At 35.7% G+C, this 18,301-nt stretch overlaps 1 protein-coding gene across 1 annotated transcript in view; it reads left to right on the forward strand.

The window, feature by feature from the left end:
* PKHD1L1 (PKHD1 like 1) overlaps nt 1-18,301 on the forward strand; it is a 136,202-nt gene that overhangs the window by 31,936 nt on the left and 85,965 nt on the right. Inside the window, exons 14-23 of the mRNA XM_054708359.1 lie at nt 938-1,029; nt 4,638-4,797; nt 5,386-5,521; nt 6,238-6,381; nt 7,665-7,822; nt 8,729-8,842; nt 10,517-10,666; nt 11,653-11,777; nt 13,340-13,503; nt 14,694-14,866. Coding sequence (XP_054564334.1) covers nt 938-1,029; nt 4,638-4,797; nt 5,386-5,521; nt 6,238-6,381; nt 7,665-7,822; nt 8,729-8,842; nt 10,517-10,666; nt 11,653-11,777; nt 13,340-13,503; nt 14,694-14,866 — 1,416 coding nt within the window. The remainder of the gene's footprint in view (nt 1-937; nt 1,030-4,637; nt 4,798-5,385; nt 5,522-6,237; nt 6,382-7,664; nt 7,823-8,728; nt 8,843-10,516; nt 10,667-11,652; nt 11,778-13,339; nt 13,504-14,693; nt 14,867-18,301) is intronic.

An 18,301-nucleotide genomic window follows, 5' to 3' on the forward strand; every position in this document is an offset into this window, starting at 1 on the left:
TTTGCTGTACTTTTAGTCAGTCATGAATTTTAACTCTGTCATTTCCTTCTATCTCTGTTTTGTTCTTTACATAAATAAGATCGTGCATCCAATTTCATAGTCCTCTTTTGTCACATATTAGTATGTCAACATGTTATTAAATAATTTATATAACACCATTTTAATGACTGAATAGTATGTTATTGCATGGGTTTACTAAGCTTAGGTTACTCTCCATACTGGTGTTTTATTTTTTACTTTTATGACCACAAATAATAGCTTATCAAACATGTGTTCATTACATTATTCTGTATTTTAGATTGCTCCCTAAGACAATTTCATAAATGTGAAGCTATTAAATCAAATCAAAAGAACATTTTATGACTCAGTATATATGAAAAGATCATCTCTGAAACTGCTCACATGAGTTTAAATTGCTACCTGTGATATACAAATTCCAATTTTATCATAGCTTGCCAGTATGCTTCCTCCAAAAATGGTATAGTCATTCCCAATGGGAACCCACAGCCTTCTCATTCTAGGATGCAGACCCACTTAGTGATCATTCAGACATATTTTTAATGATCTCATTTGGATTAAATCCCTCGAAGTTCTCTGCAGAGCAAAAGGACATTTTATTAGACAATCAAAACCGTCCTCCTGCTGTGTGTCTTTCTATTTCCTCTTGCAGTTTTAATTGTGGAAAAGCTGTGGTCTATGCAGTATGTTTGGTATAGTGGGGCTGATGTTAGGGCAGAAGAAATGAAATGAGCTTTGATAATTATTTAAATTCCACTTAATCATGGGTAACAGATCTTAGACAAAATATAAAGTAGCTTCACATTTTTCTGGTCATAAAAGTCCAAAGACTGACAGAAGTAATAAATAGTAAGTGCTGAAAAGGTTTACTAATATTCTCTCTCTCCTTCCCTTCCTCCCCCTCTCCTTTTGGAATAAGATAAGGATTGCATATCATTCTTCCAATGCCAACAGTTATTTTTCCAGTCCAACACAAAGATCCGATGACATTCATCTTCAGAAAGGAAAAGAGTAAGGTTTTTTTCTTTAAATTACTGTGTGGTATTTAAAAATTATAAGTATATGTCTAAAATATATTTTCAAGTCATTTTTATTGGTGAAAGTGATATTAGTTTACTGGCTTAATTTGTAATTGGTTAGCCTCTGTAGTTTTAATAAATTTCGTTTTATATTCGAAGTACATTGGCATTCCGATAATCAGATAAATTTGACAACTAAATGATCCCTGTTGCTGAAATTATAACTTTGTGAGATATACTTAATTCCATTTTTATTTTTTTACTAAGACCATTCAGTCTATCCAGCCATCTAATTTCTCTGCTTCTATAGAAACCTGAGCTCTTGAATATTGCTAGGAAAAAATTATAAAACCACATGATTGGTGCCACAGTTAATACGTATTTGTTATTCACTCATTTATCAAGACCCTGGGCCAGGTACTGGAAATTTAATATAAAGGATATCAAAATACACTCCCTGTTCTTAAGAAGTACATCACTTAGTGTTCAAAGGTCAAGTGCAGAGAGAAGATGAAGGTACTGTTCAAATAGCAGATAGTGTCATTCAAAAAAATCATTCAAGATTCCTAGAAAACAGGGAGGTGAAAGACATGATATATTTAAAAATAGCTAAGTTACATGAAGAACATCAAGAGATTCACTGAGATCATTTTCCATTTATCACTTGTATCTGTTAGGATTTGCTGCATAAGAAACCACTCCACAAACTTTAGTAGCTTAAAGCAACCCAATTTTGCGATTGGCTGGGCAGTTCTTTTGATGCTGGCTGCTTTAGTTGGTGTTTGATGGCATAGGATGGCTTTAATTACATATCTGGAGCCTCTTTTAACTCAGTTGGAGTTAGTTACCTCAGATGTCCCACTCCACATGGTCTCTAATCTTCCAGGAGGTTAGCTCAGACTTGTGTCGCAGTGATGAATGGCTTCCCAGCAGGAAAGAGGGCCATTCCTAATGCACATTTACTTTTCAAGACTCTGTGTCACATTTCCTAGTGTCCCATTGGCCAAAGCAAATGGCCAAACGTAGATTCAAGGATGAAAAAATAGATTTCACTTCTTGATAGGTGGAGTTTTATTTATTCCGTTCCTCCCTTGTTCGCCCGCCTCACCTTCTCCAGCCCGCCCGCGTTTCCCTTCTCCCCCGCCCCGCCTCTGCCCCGCCCTTGTCCCCCGCCTCACCTTTTCCTCCAGCCCGCCCGCGTTTCCCTTCGCCCCTGGCCCCGCCTCCACTCGACCTTTATCACCCGCCTTGCCTTCTCCTCCAGCCTGCCCGCATTTCCCTTCGCCCCCGGCCCCACCTCCGCTCCGCCTGCCCCGCCTTCTCCAGCCCGCCCGCGTTTCTCTTCACCCCCGGCCCCGCCTCCGCCCCGCCCACCCCGCCTTCTCTTCCAGCCCTCCCTTGTTTTCCTTCACCCCTGGCCCCGCCTCCACCCCGCCCACCCCGCCTTCTCTTCCAGCCCTCCCTTGTTTTCCTTCACCCCTGGCCCCGCCTCCGCCCCGCCCTTCTCCCCTGGCCCCGCCTCCGCCCCGCCCTTCTCCTTCCCCCCGGCCCCGCCTCCGCCCCGCCCTCCCCCCCCTTGCTTGCTTCTTCGAAGCTTTACTCCCTTCTGCAGCTGTTGGCTTCTTTGGACGCTGTCTTGGTATGCAAATTAGCCTCCATCTTTGTTGGGGCAATTTGCATACTCGTCCTGATTGGTTGGTGGGCGTGGCTTGGATGGTGGGCGTGGCTTGGTGTAGCGAAGGTGCGGTCAATTTGCATATTTGTCTATTATTCTACCATATCACCCTTCTAGATATTGATGAGATTTGGCTCATGGGCAGCACCATGAAGATCTGGTGGAGCTGGACAGAGGGCAGGGATCAGTGGTACCTGGGAGCAATCACACAGTGTTCTCCCTGAGGTCTTGGCCACCGTGATATGCGGAAAGCATTCCATTCTTTTTCTCCTCCTCTTTCTACCTTCACTTCTTTACATTCTTAAACATTTCCTTTTTAAACCAAGATCACTGGACCAATTCAGGGGAAATGAAGTACCTAATTAATCCCTGCTGCTCTTCAGTGTCAATTCACCTGCAGGCTTTGCCTTGGCCTTGGAAAATGAGGTCAATTTACCTGCTTGGCAGGAACACAGGGCTTGCTTGAAAGCGACTCCAAACACATCTGCTGCCTGGTCTCTGTGCACTAGCTTGGAATTTGCACACTGCATTCCGAATGGTGGCTATGGATTCTGAAATTGAGGCCACGCTAGCTGCTTTGTTGCATAGAGGTCCCTGAGGCCTTCCCAAAGGTAGTTCAGATCTCCAGGTCGTTCTACTCAGGTGATATAGCCTCATCACAAAGTGCATGTCTCTCTGGTCACCCTGTTCTACTTTGAATTGTACCTCTTGTTACTAATTTTTAAATAACCTTTCAATTTTTAAAACTCTCTTAGTCTCTGTTATCATGTGAACAGAGAATAAGAATAATATATATTTTATAGGATTTTGTGAAGATTCAATATACTCATGTCTGTAAAGTATTCAGATTAGTGCCTAATCAATATTTTTAAGCTGCCAGGTGAGGATATAGAATTTAATGGTTCTTCGTTGAGTCCTGCTCATTAGTGTTGTCCACATCAATTTGGTAGAGCTGGCCAACAGGTCCTCAGGGCAGCCAAGAGCCTGATGCAATCCTCTGATATCAGTTCTGTAAGGAGGGTGACCCAGAGCCCCATCATTCTAGACAGATGAGAGCTGATAAATGCCCCTTGTCAGTCTTCCATGAACTGTAGATACTTTTCTCCATATATAAGAGTAGCTGTATAATGACTGAGGTAGTTCAGAGGAACGCCCAGCAGTCCTCTCCGAAGATGGGAGCGATGAGAGCTTTGGTAGAGATTCAGGTAGGGAAGCAGTAGCTTTGCACTCACCTATAACAGCTGGGCAATGAATGCCTTTTCCTGGATAGGCAGTTGAATGGTGGGCACGGGGCCTCAGCAATCAAGAATTCCAAATATATGTTGTGAATCCCATCTGGCTTGTTGGGGGGGGGTGGGGGGTGGGCATAGTCAATCTAATTGGTAAAGGTTTCCCGAGGCAACGTTTTATTTCCCAAGTTACAAGCGGAGCCAATATTTAAGGAACATGAGAGTAGGAACTTTCATCCCCAGCACATGCAACCACTCAGGAATAAATATATATGATATTTCTGTGTCTGCCTGCCATTTACTTATACACAGTAAAATGCTTAACTTCTGCATGTCCTCCATACTTTATGCCAGGATCTTTGTATTATAAGATACAGTGTAATTTTGTTTTAAGATAGTTGAGGATAGGAAATAGTATGTTTTTTGATAATTATTTATTAACAAAACTGAATGAATTAGTATGAATGGGAACAACTCTTTAATGCAGATATCTTACACAATTCATTTTATTTTAGCAAACTACTATGAAGCTTTTAATAGTTTAATATTTAAAATCAGGGATACTGCAATATAAATCAATGAATAGGCAGATGTTTTATATAGTGTTGAAATTTTATCCATTAAAAAAAAAAAAAGAACTCATGACAAGTGCTCTGAAGAGAAAACATTATATTTATTAGTTACTCTATTTTCCAGATATTACATTGAAATCTTGCTGCAGGAGTATAGACAGAGTGCTTTTGTTGATGTTGGACTGTACCAGTATGGAAATGTCTACACTGAACAACAAACAGAAGATGCAGTGAACGAAGAACAAGTTATTCAATCCCAGTCAGCAGTTGTCCAGGAAGTTCAGGTTTGCTATGATTATAGCTCCACTGTCTACAAAGAAAATGTTCACAGACAGGAGCTCTATTTGGTTATTCCTTTTACTAGATAAGATACTGTTTTGGGGGAAAGCAGTTTTGGAAAATTATTGAATTGTGGCCTGGAGTACCTGCATTATAAACTAAAGAGGCTGTTACTTCATAAAATGTAAATGTTAAGCCCTGGCCAGTGTGACTAAATGGTTAGAGTGTTGGCCCAAGCACCAAAGGGTCATGGGTTTGATTCCCAGTCAAGGACAAGTACCTGGGTTGAGGAGCCTGCTGGAGATAGCCAATCTCTCTCTCTCTCTTTCTCTCTCTCTCTCTCTCTCTCTCTCTCTCTCTCTCTCTCTCTCCCTCTCCCTTTTTTTCCTCCTATTCTCTCTCTCTCTCTGAAAAGCAATAGAAAAAATGTCCTTGGGTGAGGATTAGCAAAAAATAAATAAAATAAAATAAAATAAAATTTAAAATGTTATCATTTGCAATAAAATAGAGCAATAAAAAGGCATTGCAAAGCTTAATTATAATGTCTTAAAAATGTTTTGTATAGTAAATATATTTTTTAAATTGGGAAGTAGGTTATAACATTGGAAAACTGGGAAACAACTAATGCCATCAAGGAAGTTCAGAGGATCACGGTAACCAGCCCATGTATAGAAGTCAATTCCTGCTCCCTTTACCAATATAGATTAACTTACAACATGGAAAAAACAGGTAAGTGATAAATAGTAAGGGAGATTTTCTTTCTCTTCGTGTGTACATGTAATTATAGAGAGGTATTTGCTGTAGTCAAATTCAGTTTTAATAGTATGCTAGACAAAAAAAGCAGAAAAATATAGAGAAAAGCCTTCAGACTGGGATAGAAAATGGCATCAATAAAAATACTTATAATATGGTACATACTATCATTTTCTCCTATAAATATCATGGTAAATACACATCTAAGTGCACTCAAGGATTTTATATATCTGTGACTCACAGGTATAAGCTAACAGGAATTAATTCATCACTGCAGGGAAGCAACACATTGCTTTCAATTTCTCAAATTAAGTGATAGACCCATGAGACCCTAATTATCTGTTAATAAAAACATTGTATTTCTATATTTTGTAATAAATCCTTGGAAGATAAATTTTGCTCTTTCTGTTAATTGTTTCAATCAGTAAATATAATAAGCCAAATACAATGCTTATTGCGATGGGAATATTAAAACAATAAAATATGAGCCCTATTCTCAAGAGACCACAATCCAATTAATTAGTCAATATTATTGAGCTTGAATCAATTTTAGAGCACAGTTTCATTAAGTGATGACATATGGTGCAGACTATGAGTGATTTTAAAAAATCAACTATATGACATCATTGTTGGTAGTGCAGAAAGATTTCAATTCTTCTCCTTTTTTCATATTTTTTCTAAATGCATCCAAGCCTTGCTACCTGCTGATGCTTCTGACTTCATACTACAATCAGCCCTAAATGACCTCTGGTCTTTGAAACCGGATACAGTTCAAGTAACAAGAACACAAAATCCCCAAAGTTATGTTTACATGGTAACCTTTATATCAACTAGAGGTAAGCATATATTTCATTTTGCAGGTCTCTAAAGTTTTTTCTAGGAAACAAATTTATATCCTGTGCAACTCCACTGGAAAAGGTAAAAGCGACACAAAATGACAGAGGGAAAAAATTGGATTCAATTTTAGAAACAATAGAAATTAAATGATTAATTGTTTTCTATTGTAATTTAAATTCCTATTGTATTTCAAGGAATGTAAAACTCTAATGCATGAGAAATACACCATCTATTCTACAAACACAGTATCAGTATAATACCCTTTTATAAATTAGCAAAACGTTAGTGAAGATATTAATTCTGGAAATGAAATTTAAATCAATATTGTTTAGAAGATACTGGTCTGGCCAGATCTTGCAGGATGAAAGAATTCTGTGGTCAAATCTAAGTGGGAAACACTGTTTACCATGGCTTCTCCTTGAAAATTGACAGAATTTATAAAAATATTAAAACCCCTGAGGAATCTTGCAGTGAGAAACAAACAAACAAAACACCAGTTCACCTGTGTTGGAAAATGCAACATTTTCCAAAATTATTTGATCTCTCTATGCTTTTTCTTTCAAGTAATAGCTGTTAACTTATTAATGTTTCATATTTTCAAGTCTTACAGCCAATTCTAGCCACAAATTTGGGTTTGGGATTTCTAGCTCAGGAAATAGGCCCCTGAGTATGTGTGAGTTTACTTTTCTTCAGGCAATCATTATTTCCCGATTCATGTAAGTAAAATGTTACTTCAAAATTTGCCTCATTTTATGAAATTGTTAATTTAGTTGTTGGATGGAGGTTGAAGAATTTTGTTTAACCGGAATTGAAGTTCTAAAAATTCCCCCAAAGTTAGATTGTCAGAACACTATATACACAAAAATATGGTTATCCTTGTTCTCCAAGGAACTTACTTATAGATCACATCTGCATCTTCCTTGTTCATTTTTATTTTGTGATACTGGAACTCCAAATAAAACCAATTTTTTTAAAGTTTGAGTTCTACTATTGAGTTGGATGTATTGATAATTTTTTAAAAATGTGTTTTCATTGATTTCAGAGAGGAAGGGAGAAGGATAGAGAGATAGAAACATCAATGATGGGAGAGAACCATTGATCGGCTGCCTCCTGAAGGCCCCCTACTAAGGATTGAGCCTTCCACCTAGGCATGTTCGATTGGGAATCGAACCATGATCTCCTGGTTCCTGGGTCGATACTCGACCACTGAGCAACACCAGCTGGGCTGCATTGATATTTTTTAAATTAACTTCTGAAAATTCTGTTTGGTACTTGATTGCAGGAGACTTTGATCTGCTCGGTTATGAAGTATTTGAAGGATATAATGTCACCCTGGATATTACAGAACAAACCAAAGGAAAACCCAGTTTGGATACTTTCACACTGAATTGGGATGGAATCTCTTCTAAGCCTCTTTCCCCATGGTCAGCAGAAGCTGAAGTATGCTCTGTGTTAATTTTTTAAACATAAAACCATTTAAGCATCACCTTTCTGTTAAAAAACAACAACATTTTAAGTACTAGAAATACACTCTCCTACTTGGCCTGATGGGTAGGAAGCCACCAATAGTGAGCAGAGAAGGGAGGGACTATCACAAAGATAGGGAACAAAAGGGCATTTCTTAGATCTGTGCAAACAGAATCCAATGTATTTCCTCCATAGGAGCAAGTGTTTGCGAAGAGAGGATATTGATTGTGAGTTACTGAATTTTGACAACTGCCTGTACAATGAGTTTAAGTTAATATTTGTTTGAAGATTAAAGATTACCTGTCATCCCAAGTCCTTAGTTCTGAACATCATTTATATCTGTGCATTGCCAAAGAAATAATGTGGAAATTACAAGAGACCTCATGAATGTGTACTGATTCCTGTATACTCAGAATTATTTATTATTTTTTACTAGTCTTTTAGTATCTATAGCTCTTCTTTTGAAAAACAGTGCATTGGATTATACAGTGTTCCCCCTCCCCCCTAGTTAATTTTGAGTTAATTTGGGAAAACCATTCATTTGGAGTCTTTTAAATTAGATGCTAATTTATTTAGGTTTGCCTCATTGTTCTCTTTAAAAAACTATTAAACAAATATGTCTTCTTTAATAATAACCAAGTAAGCTAATATTAGCCAATTAGATGTGGCTATTGCCATTCTAAATTAGAACTCTTGAAAAATACATAGGACACTAAAATGATCACATATTAATTATTTAGTTAATGATCTCTTAATTATGACTAAAATATGGGAATTACATGAATATGTTGTAACTAATTAGTAGAATTAGCAGTAGAATTACTAATGTTCTAACTCTCCATGAAAAAGAAGTTACTAAAGTTCCTGTTGTTAATTTAGTTTCAGGCAGCAGTGGAAGAGATGGTTAGCGCTAAGTGTCCACCGCAAATCGCAGATTTTGAAGAAGGATTTGTTGTGAAATACTTCAGAGATTACGAAACTGACTTTAACGTGGTATGGAATGTTTAATGAACTGTGAAACTGACCAAATAAGAATTCATGTAAATGTCTGGAATTTTTGTCTCTTCTTTTTTGAAATAGCATTAATTCCCTATCATTCAAAGTCAAATTACAAATATAATGTTATGGTAAGGTCTCTCCTAACTTCTCTTTGCATTATAAAACAATTCACTTGTGAAAGCAGTATTTCCACTACCCATGAATTTTCTGGGACAATAGGATGTAGGCAAATATAAGATCTATGGAGTGTTTGATGGTTTTCTTCACTTGGATGCAGAGTATATCCCTTTTCCTCGTTGGCTTCAGAGGATACAGTCTGTAGCAGGACATCATTGCATAGCACATCAGTTCCCTTGCTTTTTGATATCACTCTCTGCTCTATTAGTACAATGCCTAGTGATTACTTATTTCTTGGTGAGATGTAAAGATTTTTCCTTGATACACAGTAAAAAAAATTTAAATACACTATTTGCCCGATTCTTATTTTCAAGACTTGAGGAAGCCAGATAGTCACCACTTTCAAATATTATCAACATAAGCAATATGCTAGTTGCCCTGGATGGAAGGAGCATCGGCCTGCGGACTGAAGGGTTCCAGGTTCGATTCCGGCCCAGGGCACATGCCTGGGTTGCAGGCTCGATCCCCAGTGGGGGGCATGCAGGAGGCAGCTAATCAATGATTCTCTCTCATCATTGATGTTTCTATCTCTCTCTCCCTCTCCTTTCCTCTCTAAAATCAATAAAAATATATTTTAAAAAAAGAAGAAATATGCTAGTTATTCAATTCAGATCAATACCCTTGAAATAAGTGAGTCGTTAAAATATATAGCATGCGATGCCTATATGAAGAGATTGATTACTGGGGGAAAGGGAAAATCCACTCAATGGGCTGTGTTTTCAACTTAATTTAACAAACCCACATGTATTTGGGTTCTCCTCTCCTGGATGCAGTACTTGCAGCCATGGGAATTACACAAGTAATTAACATTACATTTACTTCCTTCATCTTTCATTCATCACGACACACATTCTTTGCTCTACCCTACCTTGACAATTTCAATTTCACAGCACTGCTCTCTAACATCCCTGCTTCTCTGCATGTATTTTACCCTTTTCTAAAGCTCCTTGTCCCCCTTTTCCTCTTAAATAACTCATTTTTATCTTTAAAGGCACCTCATGTGCCACCTTCTCTGTCATTTTTCTTGATGCTTTTATGTGAGTTAGAGGCTTCCCTTCAGCCTTGGTTTTATAATCCTTGGTTCCTTCTTCCAAACTGGGATAGGCTTCTGTGTTTAGGGCTAGTGTTCACCCCTGGAACCCCGAAGATTAAACAAAAAACAAACAAATTCATGAACAAACAAAAACCTGGCCCACAGTGAACACTGAATAAACATTTGTGGAAGGAAGGATTAAATATCATTAAGGAGTTCATAATATAGGGGAAAGATAGGATTTGGGAGATATAGGGACAAGGGATTATGTGATTATGGGTCCACATGAGTGATATAGGGTGAGGGCTTTAGAATTTCAAAGAGAGAACATTTCAAGTTATAGTAATTTGGGAAGCAATGGGATCTGAGTCGGAACTTGAAGGACTTGGGTGGAGATGCTGGGGAACAAAGCAGGACAATCAATCATGTTTTCATTTGAAATATTATTGTTTCTGCAGGATCATATTAATAGAGGGCAGAAGACAGCTGAAACTGATGCTTACTGTGGTCGTTATTCCCTGAAAAACCCAGCTGTTCTCTTTGACTCAGCAGATGTTAAACCAAACAGACTACCATATGGAGACATTTCATTATTTCCTTATAATCAGGTAAGCTCAACAAAATGATATGCTAATTAAATTTGTAAATCCCTTGGTAATAAAATTTCATGAAATTTTAAGACAAGGAAAAGTGCTTGTCATGTGAAATCATGTCACATTGGACAGGCTCTGTGGTTCACTCTCTGGGCGCTTGTGATTTCCTCTTCTTGTGAGTCTCAAAACAAGAAATTAAAATAATATGCAGTACCATGCACACATATTCTTCTTTATCTCATAATTAAAAAAAATTATTTGCACTCATTTAAGTACTAAAATAAATAAATACATGTTATTTTCAATATTCCTTCATTAATTAAGAAGAAACAAAAATGGATAGGCATCATAGAGTGATCTCTGGTATCTAATCAGGGAAAAGTAAAAGAAGATTCTGAGAAGAAGAAATGGCAACTTTAGGATAGGTATTAAAGACTAACAATTATAGATTTACCCTTTCTCTTGTTTTAAAATTCTCAAATTGTAGCACATGTTCTGAAGTTGTTAGTTCTAAATATATTTGGCATTTTTAAGGTGTTGTAGGCCATTAAAACTGGTATTTAATCACTATTTTGCAGTGACAACTTCATCTCTAAATGCTCAGTTGCATTCACATTTCAATCCATCCAAATGTTTCTCTCCCTTCTGTCTTCTAAATTCACTGAAGAGTTCAGTTAGAGCTGGACCTAATTCTTATGTAGCTCGGCGACTATGAGGAGTGAATCCGTTCTTTTTTTTTTTTTTAAGGAAACCATGTCAAAAGATATATATAAAGAATTATTCATTAATTGTAAGGTCATTTCCACTTCATTTCCTCTTCTGGAAAATCTTCCCCAATTCTTCTGCACTTAATTGGCTGAAATTAATTTTTCCTTCTGATAAATTTTTATGGAAAATGCTCAATATATATTTATTGGATTGGATTGACTTAATTTGAATTGCTACAAAACAATTTAATGATAAGGTATTTTTGCTTCTTTTTCTTCTTATTTTCTATGTAGTTATGTTTAGCATACAAAGGATTCCTGGCAAATCATATTGGTCTAAAATTTCAATACCAAGATAAAAGCAAGATTACTAGAAGCACTGAAATACAATTTACATATAGTTTTGCTTATGGAAACAAGTAAGTTACATTATGAATTTGAAAACTTAAGTTATACTACAGTGTATACTAGTAAACTATGAAGATAAACCCATTTCTTATTTGTTTGTTGTTTTTGAGAAATCATGTATATCATATGTCTAACTGCAATTGTCTTCTTTGGGTGCTTTCTAACAGAAATGTTGTGCCAAAATTAAATCTATAGATTATGAAAATAAAAATTGGTCTAGTGGCACCATCACTCATGCCCCTTTAGATAATGAAACAATGGCAAACTGTTAAGTATACCAAATTTTCTAAGTCGTTTTTAAAACTTTGGAATCATAGAATTCGTAGAATTCTACTTAGAGGACCTAAGTACTTTTATTAATTTAAAGGTCACTTTAACTTCATGTTGTTCTGCATATAATTTTCTAAATCTGATGTAGTTCTAAGCTTTGATGCATCACAGGTGGATCCCACGATGAATTTGGAAACCATGAAGGAAATGAGAATAGAAAATGCCCAAACAAATAGTTAATAACTACAGTAGAAGCTGATATAAAGATATCTATTAAACTATTCTTAGTTATTTGGGTGGCAGCATTTATCTCTTTCTTGTAAACTCTCATAGCAGAATTGCTTAATTGCAGTTTATGAGATTCTAATCCAGTTAGTATTTAATAGAAAATCTGAATCTAAATTACACACTGGGAAGGTACTGACTATAAATAGCTCAGCACTATTTTTTTGGTCACTTAGAACAGTAGACAATGCAACTGCAGTGAATTCTTTGAAAGTAGTATCAAGATCCAGTTTTGCTTCTTAGTATTGGACTGAGTTTACTTTTCTATCTCTGACATTTTTTACTAAAATAATTTACTTCATTCTTTTTTTTTATTATTTAAAGCACCACCCATTTATTTATTTTTTATTTAAAAAAAAAATATATATATTTTAGCCCTAAGTGGTTTGGCTCAGTGGATAGAGCTTCGGCCTGCGGACTGAAGGGTCCCAGGTTCGATTCTGGTCAAGGGCATGTACCTTGGTTGCGGGCACATCCCCAGTAGGGGGTGTGCAGGAGGCAGCTGATCGATGTTTCTAACTCTCTATCCCTCTCCCTTCCTCTCTGTAAAAAAAATCAAAAAGATATATATATATATTTATATATAAAATAATATATTATTATTGTTGATAGTATTACAGATGTCTCCCGTTTCCCCCAATTTTACCCCTTCCTCCCAGCCTACTTCATTCTTGTGTCCTGTTTTATGTGTTCTACACCAAAGTGTATGCTCCTTAGTTTCCTTACCTGTTGCTACAGAATATTTTACATTCCTGTGGCTACTGCTAAGGCTACAGTAAAAGAAATATATTTGGATGCAACATTAAATCTTTTACTGCAATGGAAGTTTCTGTCTGCTGTGTCTTATTAAGTAAGTTTCTGTTGCTTTCCTATGCTAATGAAGTATGCTTGATGTCTTCTTGTGAGAAAAAAACACACCACCTTTTACTCTTTAATATTTTAATGCTTTTTATAGTGTAGTTGTTTACATTAAGCCTTACAACTGACCAGTATACCTAATTAATGAACCATATTTCAGCTGGACATACACTTGCATAGACCTTCTGGATCTCATACAAACCAAATACCCTGGGACTAATTTTGCTCTTCAGAGAATTAGTGTACAGAAAGCATCAAAATCACAGTCCTTTTATGTGGATACAGTATACATTGGACAGACACCTACAATTTCAATATGGGATGGTATGTTGTGTCACTTCATATTTACTTAAACTATCCAAATCTATTGTGTATTAAATTCTTACCATTAAAATTATTATATTCGGTAGTTTAGATAAAATCATTAATCTCTAAATATGTATGAGTTATTTTATCAAAATAATATTATTTAAATAATTTTTTAAATTAATAGAGCCAGAAGATTACTCTAAGGATAATAATGTAAGCTGTCATTATAGTAAAAATTTGGTTTTATAGTCCTAGATTCTGTTTACAGATATAAAAACTGTAACATTTTCATTTTTTTGTTTGATTTTTGAGAAATAAACTGCCAAGAAAGAGCTCTATTCCTAAAAGGCTAACATGGGCATTTATTGACGTTGATATTGACATCTGTTTAGTAAGATTGAGCTGAGTCTTTTCATAGACCTAATAGCCATAATGAATGATGTGATAAGTGAAAACCTTATTTCTGAAAGTCTTAGTATTGTTTTCCTAATCATTTTAGTAGACTCATCTATATATAAGCTATGATAATAAAATAATTAAAGTTAAACTGTGATTAAAAAAAAAAAATCAAGCTAACTCCAAACAATTACCTTAAAACGTTTTTCAGAGTTTTGGGGACTGTTTTCAGGTGCAAGAGCATGAGTCAATTGGCAAAAAAAATGAAATGTTACTGCTTTAGAGTCCTTTTGAAATTGCTGTATTCAAATCTACATTATAATTGGTGGAACACATGTATAAGATAGCTGATTTGTGCTGGGATAGATGTTGTAGTTTGTTAGAATTTATTTAGTACCTACCGAATGGCAGGCACAGTGTTGCACTAAAGAAAGAACAGTGAACAAGACAGTCCTGGTCCTGCCCTCCCTCATGGGGCACATGACCCAGTGAGTGCCTCACTCAGGGCGCCTGGAACCCAGCAGAGCTAACTGGCCCCCAGAAGGCTTACATGGACCTAGGGCGTGGTGGCTTTTAAGTAATAATCTAAAACTTTTTTTTATTAATCTGATCAGGCTCATAGGTCAGAAGACTTAAAGCTTTATATTCTAGGAGTGAAAGTTTACCAAGCACCACAAGCTATTAGCCTGTTTCTAAAATTTGATTTTAAACAGCTTATTCCGTGACATGTGGATTTTATTGCGTGGTGGTTTTCTATTCAGCAGCAGAAGCTATGCAATTTTACTTCCCATTTACTTCATGTTCTTTAGAAATGCCAAAGAGAAGACTCCCAGCATTAGCAAACAAAGGGATATTTCTAAAGCACTTCCAGGTGGATCAGACCAAAAGTAATGGGTCAAGTATGACGAGCCAATATTCTGTCACCATGACTTCATATAACTGCAGTTATAATATACCCATGATGGCTGTGAGTTTTGGGCAGGTAAGCCTAGAATTTTACAAGTTACCATTTATTTTCTCTTTCTGAAGCATTAGCTTTGATCTAGTAAACTTTCTCTTTAATCTTTACAAATAGCTGATATACTGATTGAATATCTTTTAATAGGACAAGACAGTTATTCTAAGGACAAATGAAGATTTAGAGGTTTGTCGAATTTGAGCATGAAAATTCACTTTAAACATTAAAAACTTCAAAAAATATATCTATGGGGAAAATAGTCAGATTTAAGTAGAGCTTTCTCTGTTGCTTTAAAAGAAAAAAATTGTGGGCTTTTCCAATAAAGATCCTTGAACAGAGGTTATTGAAAGAAAATTTCAGATTCTGCATGTTTTTCCATTGTTTCTGTTACAAACACCATTTATCTTTGGCTTGTATCAAAGTTGACACAGGGAGGAAAGAGACCGTTTTCCATAATTCCAAAAGGATCTGAGCAAGTTTTTGTGCAGCTTGAGTTGTTTATAATAAGTATTAAATATTACAAATATGATGAAGATTTTAAAATCAATGTCCTACAAAAATATACACGTTAATATAATTTCCTACAACAAACCAAAAACAAACATAAGTTCAAGATTAAGGGTTAAATATTGTGCTAGAGTCTCATAAAGAATGTTTTGCTGACTAAACGATTTGTGATTAAAAATACTGAAAAACTGTATTTCATGAAAATTGCCTTTATCTCGTTCTGGCTCAATGTTTCAATTTTAGTATCTTCCAGCTGAATGTCTTGTAAAGATATTTCAGTCTTTTTCTCTTAGCTCTCTAACAAAATGTAATAACTAACTCAGGGCTTTGTGCAGTCAAAGCCTCTGTGTCAATAGTCTCCCATTTCTCACTTCTCATTAAAACTGGTGATTGTATCCTCTAGCTTTAGCCATTTACCCAAGGCTAAATTGTGAATGTGTACTTACATTTTTATGACTTTTAAAAATTCAAATGAAAGATACTTGGAGGAATGTACACACATACTAAATGGCTAGCTCAATGAATTATTTTTAAAACTGAAACTTTGTGATAATTATGGATTAATATGCAGTTGTAAGAAATAATACAGAAATATTTCTATACCCTTCACCCATTTTCCCCATTGGCAAAATCTTGTATAACTATATCATAATAGCATAGCCAGGAAATTGACATTGATACAATCTACCAACGCTGTTTAGTTCTAGATGCTTTCATTGTGTGTGGGGAGTGGGGGGGAGGGGGGGGCGGGATAGTTCTCTACAATATTATCACATGTGTAGATTCCTCTCATCACACAGAGCAATTCCAGCACAAGGATCCCTCTGCTACCCTTTTATAGCCACGGCCACCTCCCTTCTTCCTTTACTTTCTTATATTCTGATAAGCACTAACCCATCTATAATTTTATCATTTCAACAATGTTATGTAAATGGAGTTGTACTTTATATAATCATACCAGTTGTAGCCTTTTAAGATTAGCTTTTCTTCACTCAGCATAATTCCCTTGAGATCCCTCAAAGTTGCTGTGGCTATCAATAGTTTGTACATTTTTATGGCTGAGTAGCATTTAATGTTATGGATGCCCCACAGTTTTTTAACCACTTTCTCATTGAAGGACATTTGAGTTGTTTTCAGTTTCTGACTATTATAAATAAAGCTGCTATAAACATTCATCTGTAGGTTTTCGTGTGACATAAATTTTCATTTTTCCAGGTTAATTGCCCACCAGTGCAATTAGCAAATATATAGTTTTGTAAAAAACTATCATATTCTTTTCCAAAGTGGCTATACCATTTTACAGTTCCACCAGCAATGTGTGAGTGATCCAGTTCCTGCACAAACTTGCCAGCATTGGCATTAACATTTTTTTTTTAATTTTAGCTATTCTGATAGGGTATGTACTGATAGCTCATTTTGGTGTTAATTTGCATTCCTTAATGGCTAAGGATGTTGAACATCCATATATTCTCTTCTGTGAAATGTGTGTTTTTTTCTTTTGGCCATTTTCTAATTGAATACTTTTTTTATTGTTGAGTTTTTAAGTTCTCCTTTGTGTATATGTGTAGTTCTATAGAATTTTATCAGATGTATAGGTTCATCTGACCACAGATATGTGCCTTGTAAATATTTTCTCCAAGTCTGCACCTTGCTTTTTCATCTTGATAAGGCCTTTCATAGAGCAAAAATCATTTATTTTGATGAGATCAAATTTACCATTTTTAAAAAATGAATGGAGCTTTTAGTTCCATTCCCTTACCACTGAGTCCTGAATATTTTTCTATTTTTTTCCCTGATAGTTTTATAGCTGTACATTTTGCTTTTAAGGCTATGATCCATTTTGAGTTAACTTTTGTATAAGATGTGAAATTTTGGGTGGAGGTTCATTTGTTTGCCTGTGACTCCAACACCATTTATTGGAAAGGCTATCCATCCTCCATTAGATTACTTTTGCCCTTTTGTAAAAAATCAGTTGGGTATATTTGTCTGAGTATATTTCTTCTGGATTCTCTGTTCTGTTCCTTTGCTCCATGTGTTGATCCTTCCACCAATACCAACATCAACCTCCTGAAAACTATAGCTAGATGTGTCTTAACATTGGGTATAGTGACTCCTCTCACTTTATTCTTTTAGTAAAAATTGTTTTAAGCTATCCTAGGTCCTGTGTCTTTTCATATAAAGTTTGGAGTAAGCTTGTTTATGTCTACAAAAATCTTGCTGGTATTTTGATAAGAATCGCACTAAATCTAGATTGTTTTGGAGAGAATTAACACCCTCATTATATTGAGTCTTGCAATTCATGAACACAGTGTGTCTCTCCATTTATTTAGGTCTTTCTTGTTTTCTTTTATCAGCATGTCTAGGTCTTCTTTGATTACTTTCATCATCATTTTGCAATTTTCAGGTCAGACCTAGTACATGTTTTGTTAGACTTATATGTATTCCATTTTCTTTGAAGCATTTGTAAATGGTCTTGTATTGTTAATTTTTATCTCCACATGCTTGTTATTTGTATAGAGATATGTGATTGGTTTTTGTGTGTTAATTCTATATCCTGCAACCTTGCTGAACTCCATGAATTTTACAAAGTAAATGCTCTCATGTAATTACTACTCAGATCAAGATAAAGAAGTCATTAGTTCCCAAGACACTTCCTTGTGCCTTCTTCTTGTCATTGGATCACTTACTTTCCACCCCTAGATAACCCTATTTTGACTTCTGTCACCATTAATTAGTTTTGCTTATTTTTATCATATCAATGAGTAATATAGTAAGTACTCTTTTGCACCTAGCTTCTTTTATTTGATACAGTGAAATTCATGTGTTGCATGTAGTTCAAGTTCATTCTTCTTTATTGCTTTATTGTATTCCATGGTGTGAATATACCACAATTTATTTATCCTATTGATGGATTTTTGCATTATTTCTAGTCTGGAGCTATTGTGAATAAAG

The sequence above is a fragment of the Eptesicus fuscus genome, chromosome 19, assembly GCF_027574615.1.
Source record: "Eptesicus fuscus isolate TK198812 chromosome 19, DD_ASM_mEF_20220401, whole genome shotgun sequence".
Classification (NCBI taxonomy): domain Eukaryota; kingdom Metazoa; phylum Chordata; class Mammalia; order Chiroptera; family Vespertilionidae; genus Eptesicus; species Eptesicus fuscus.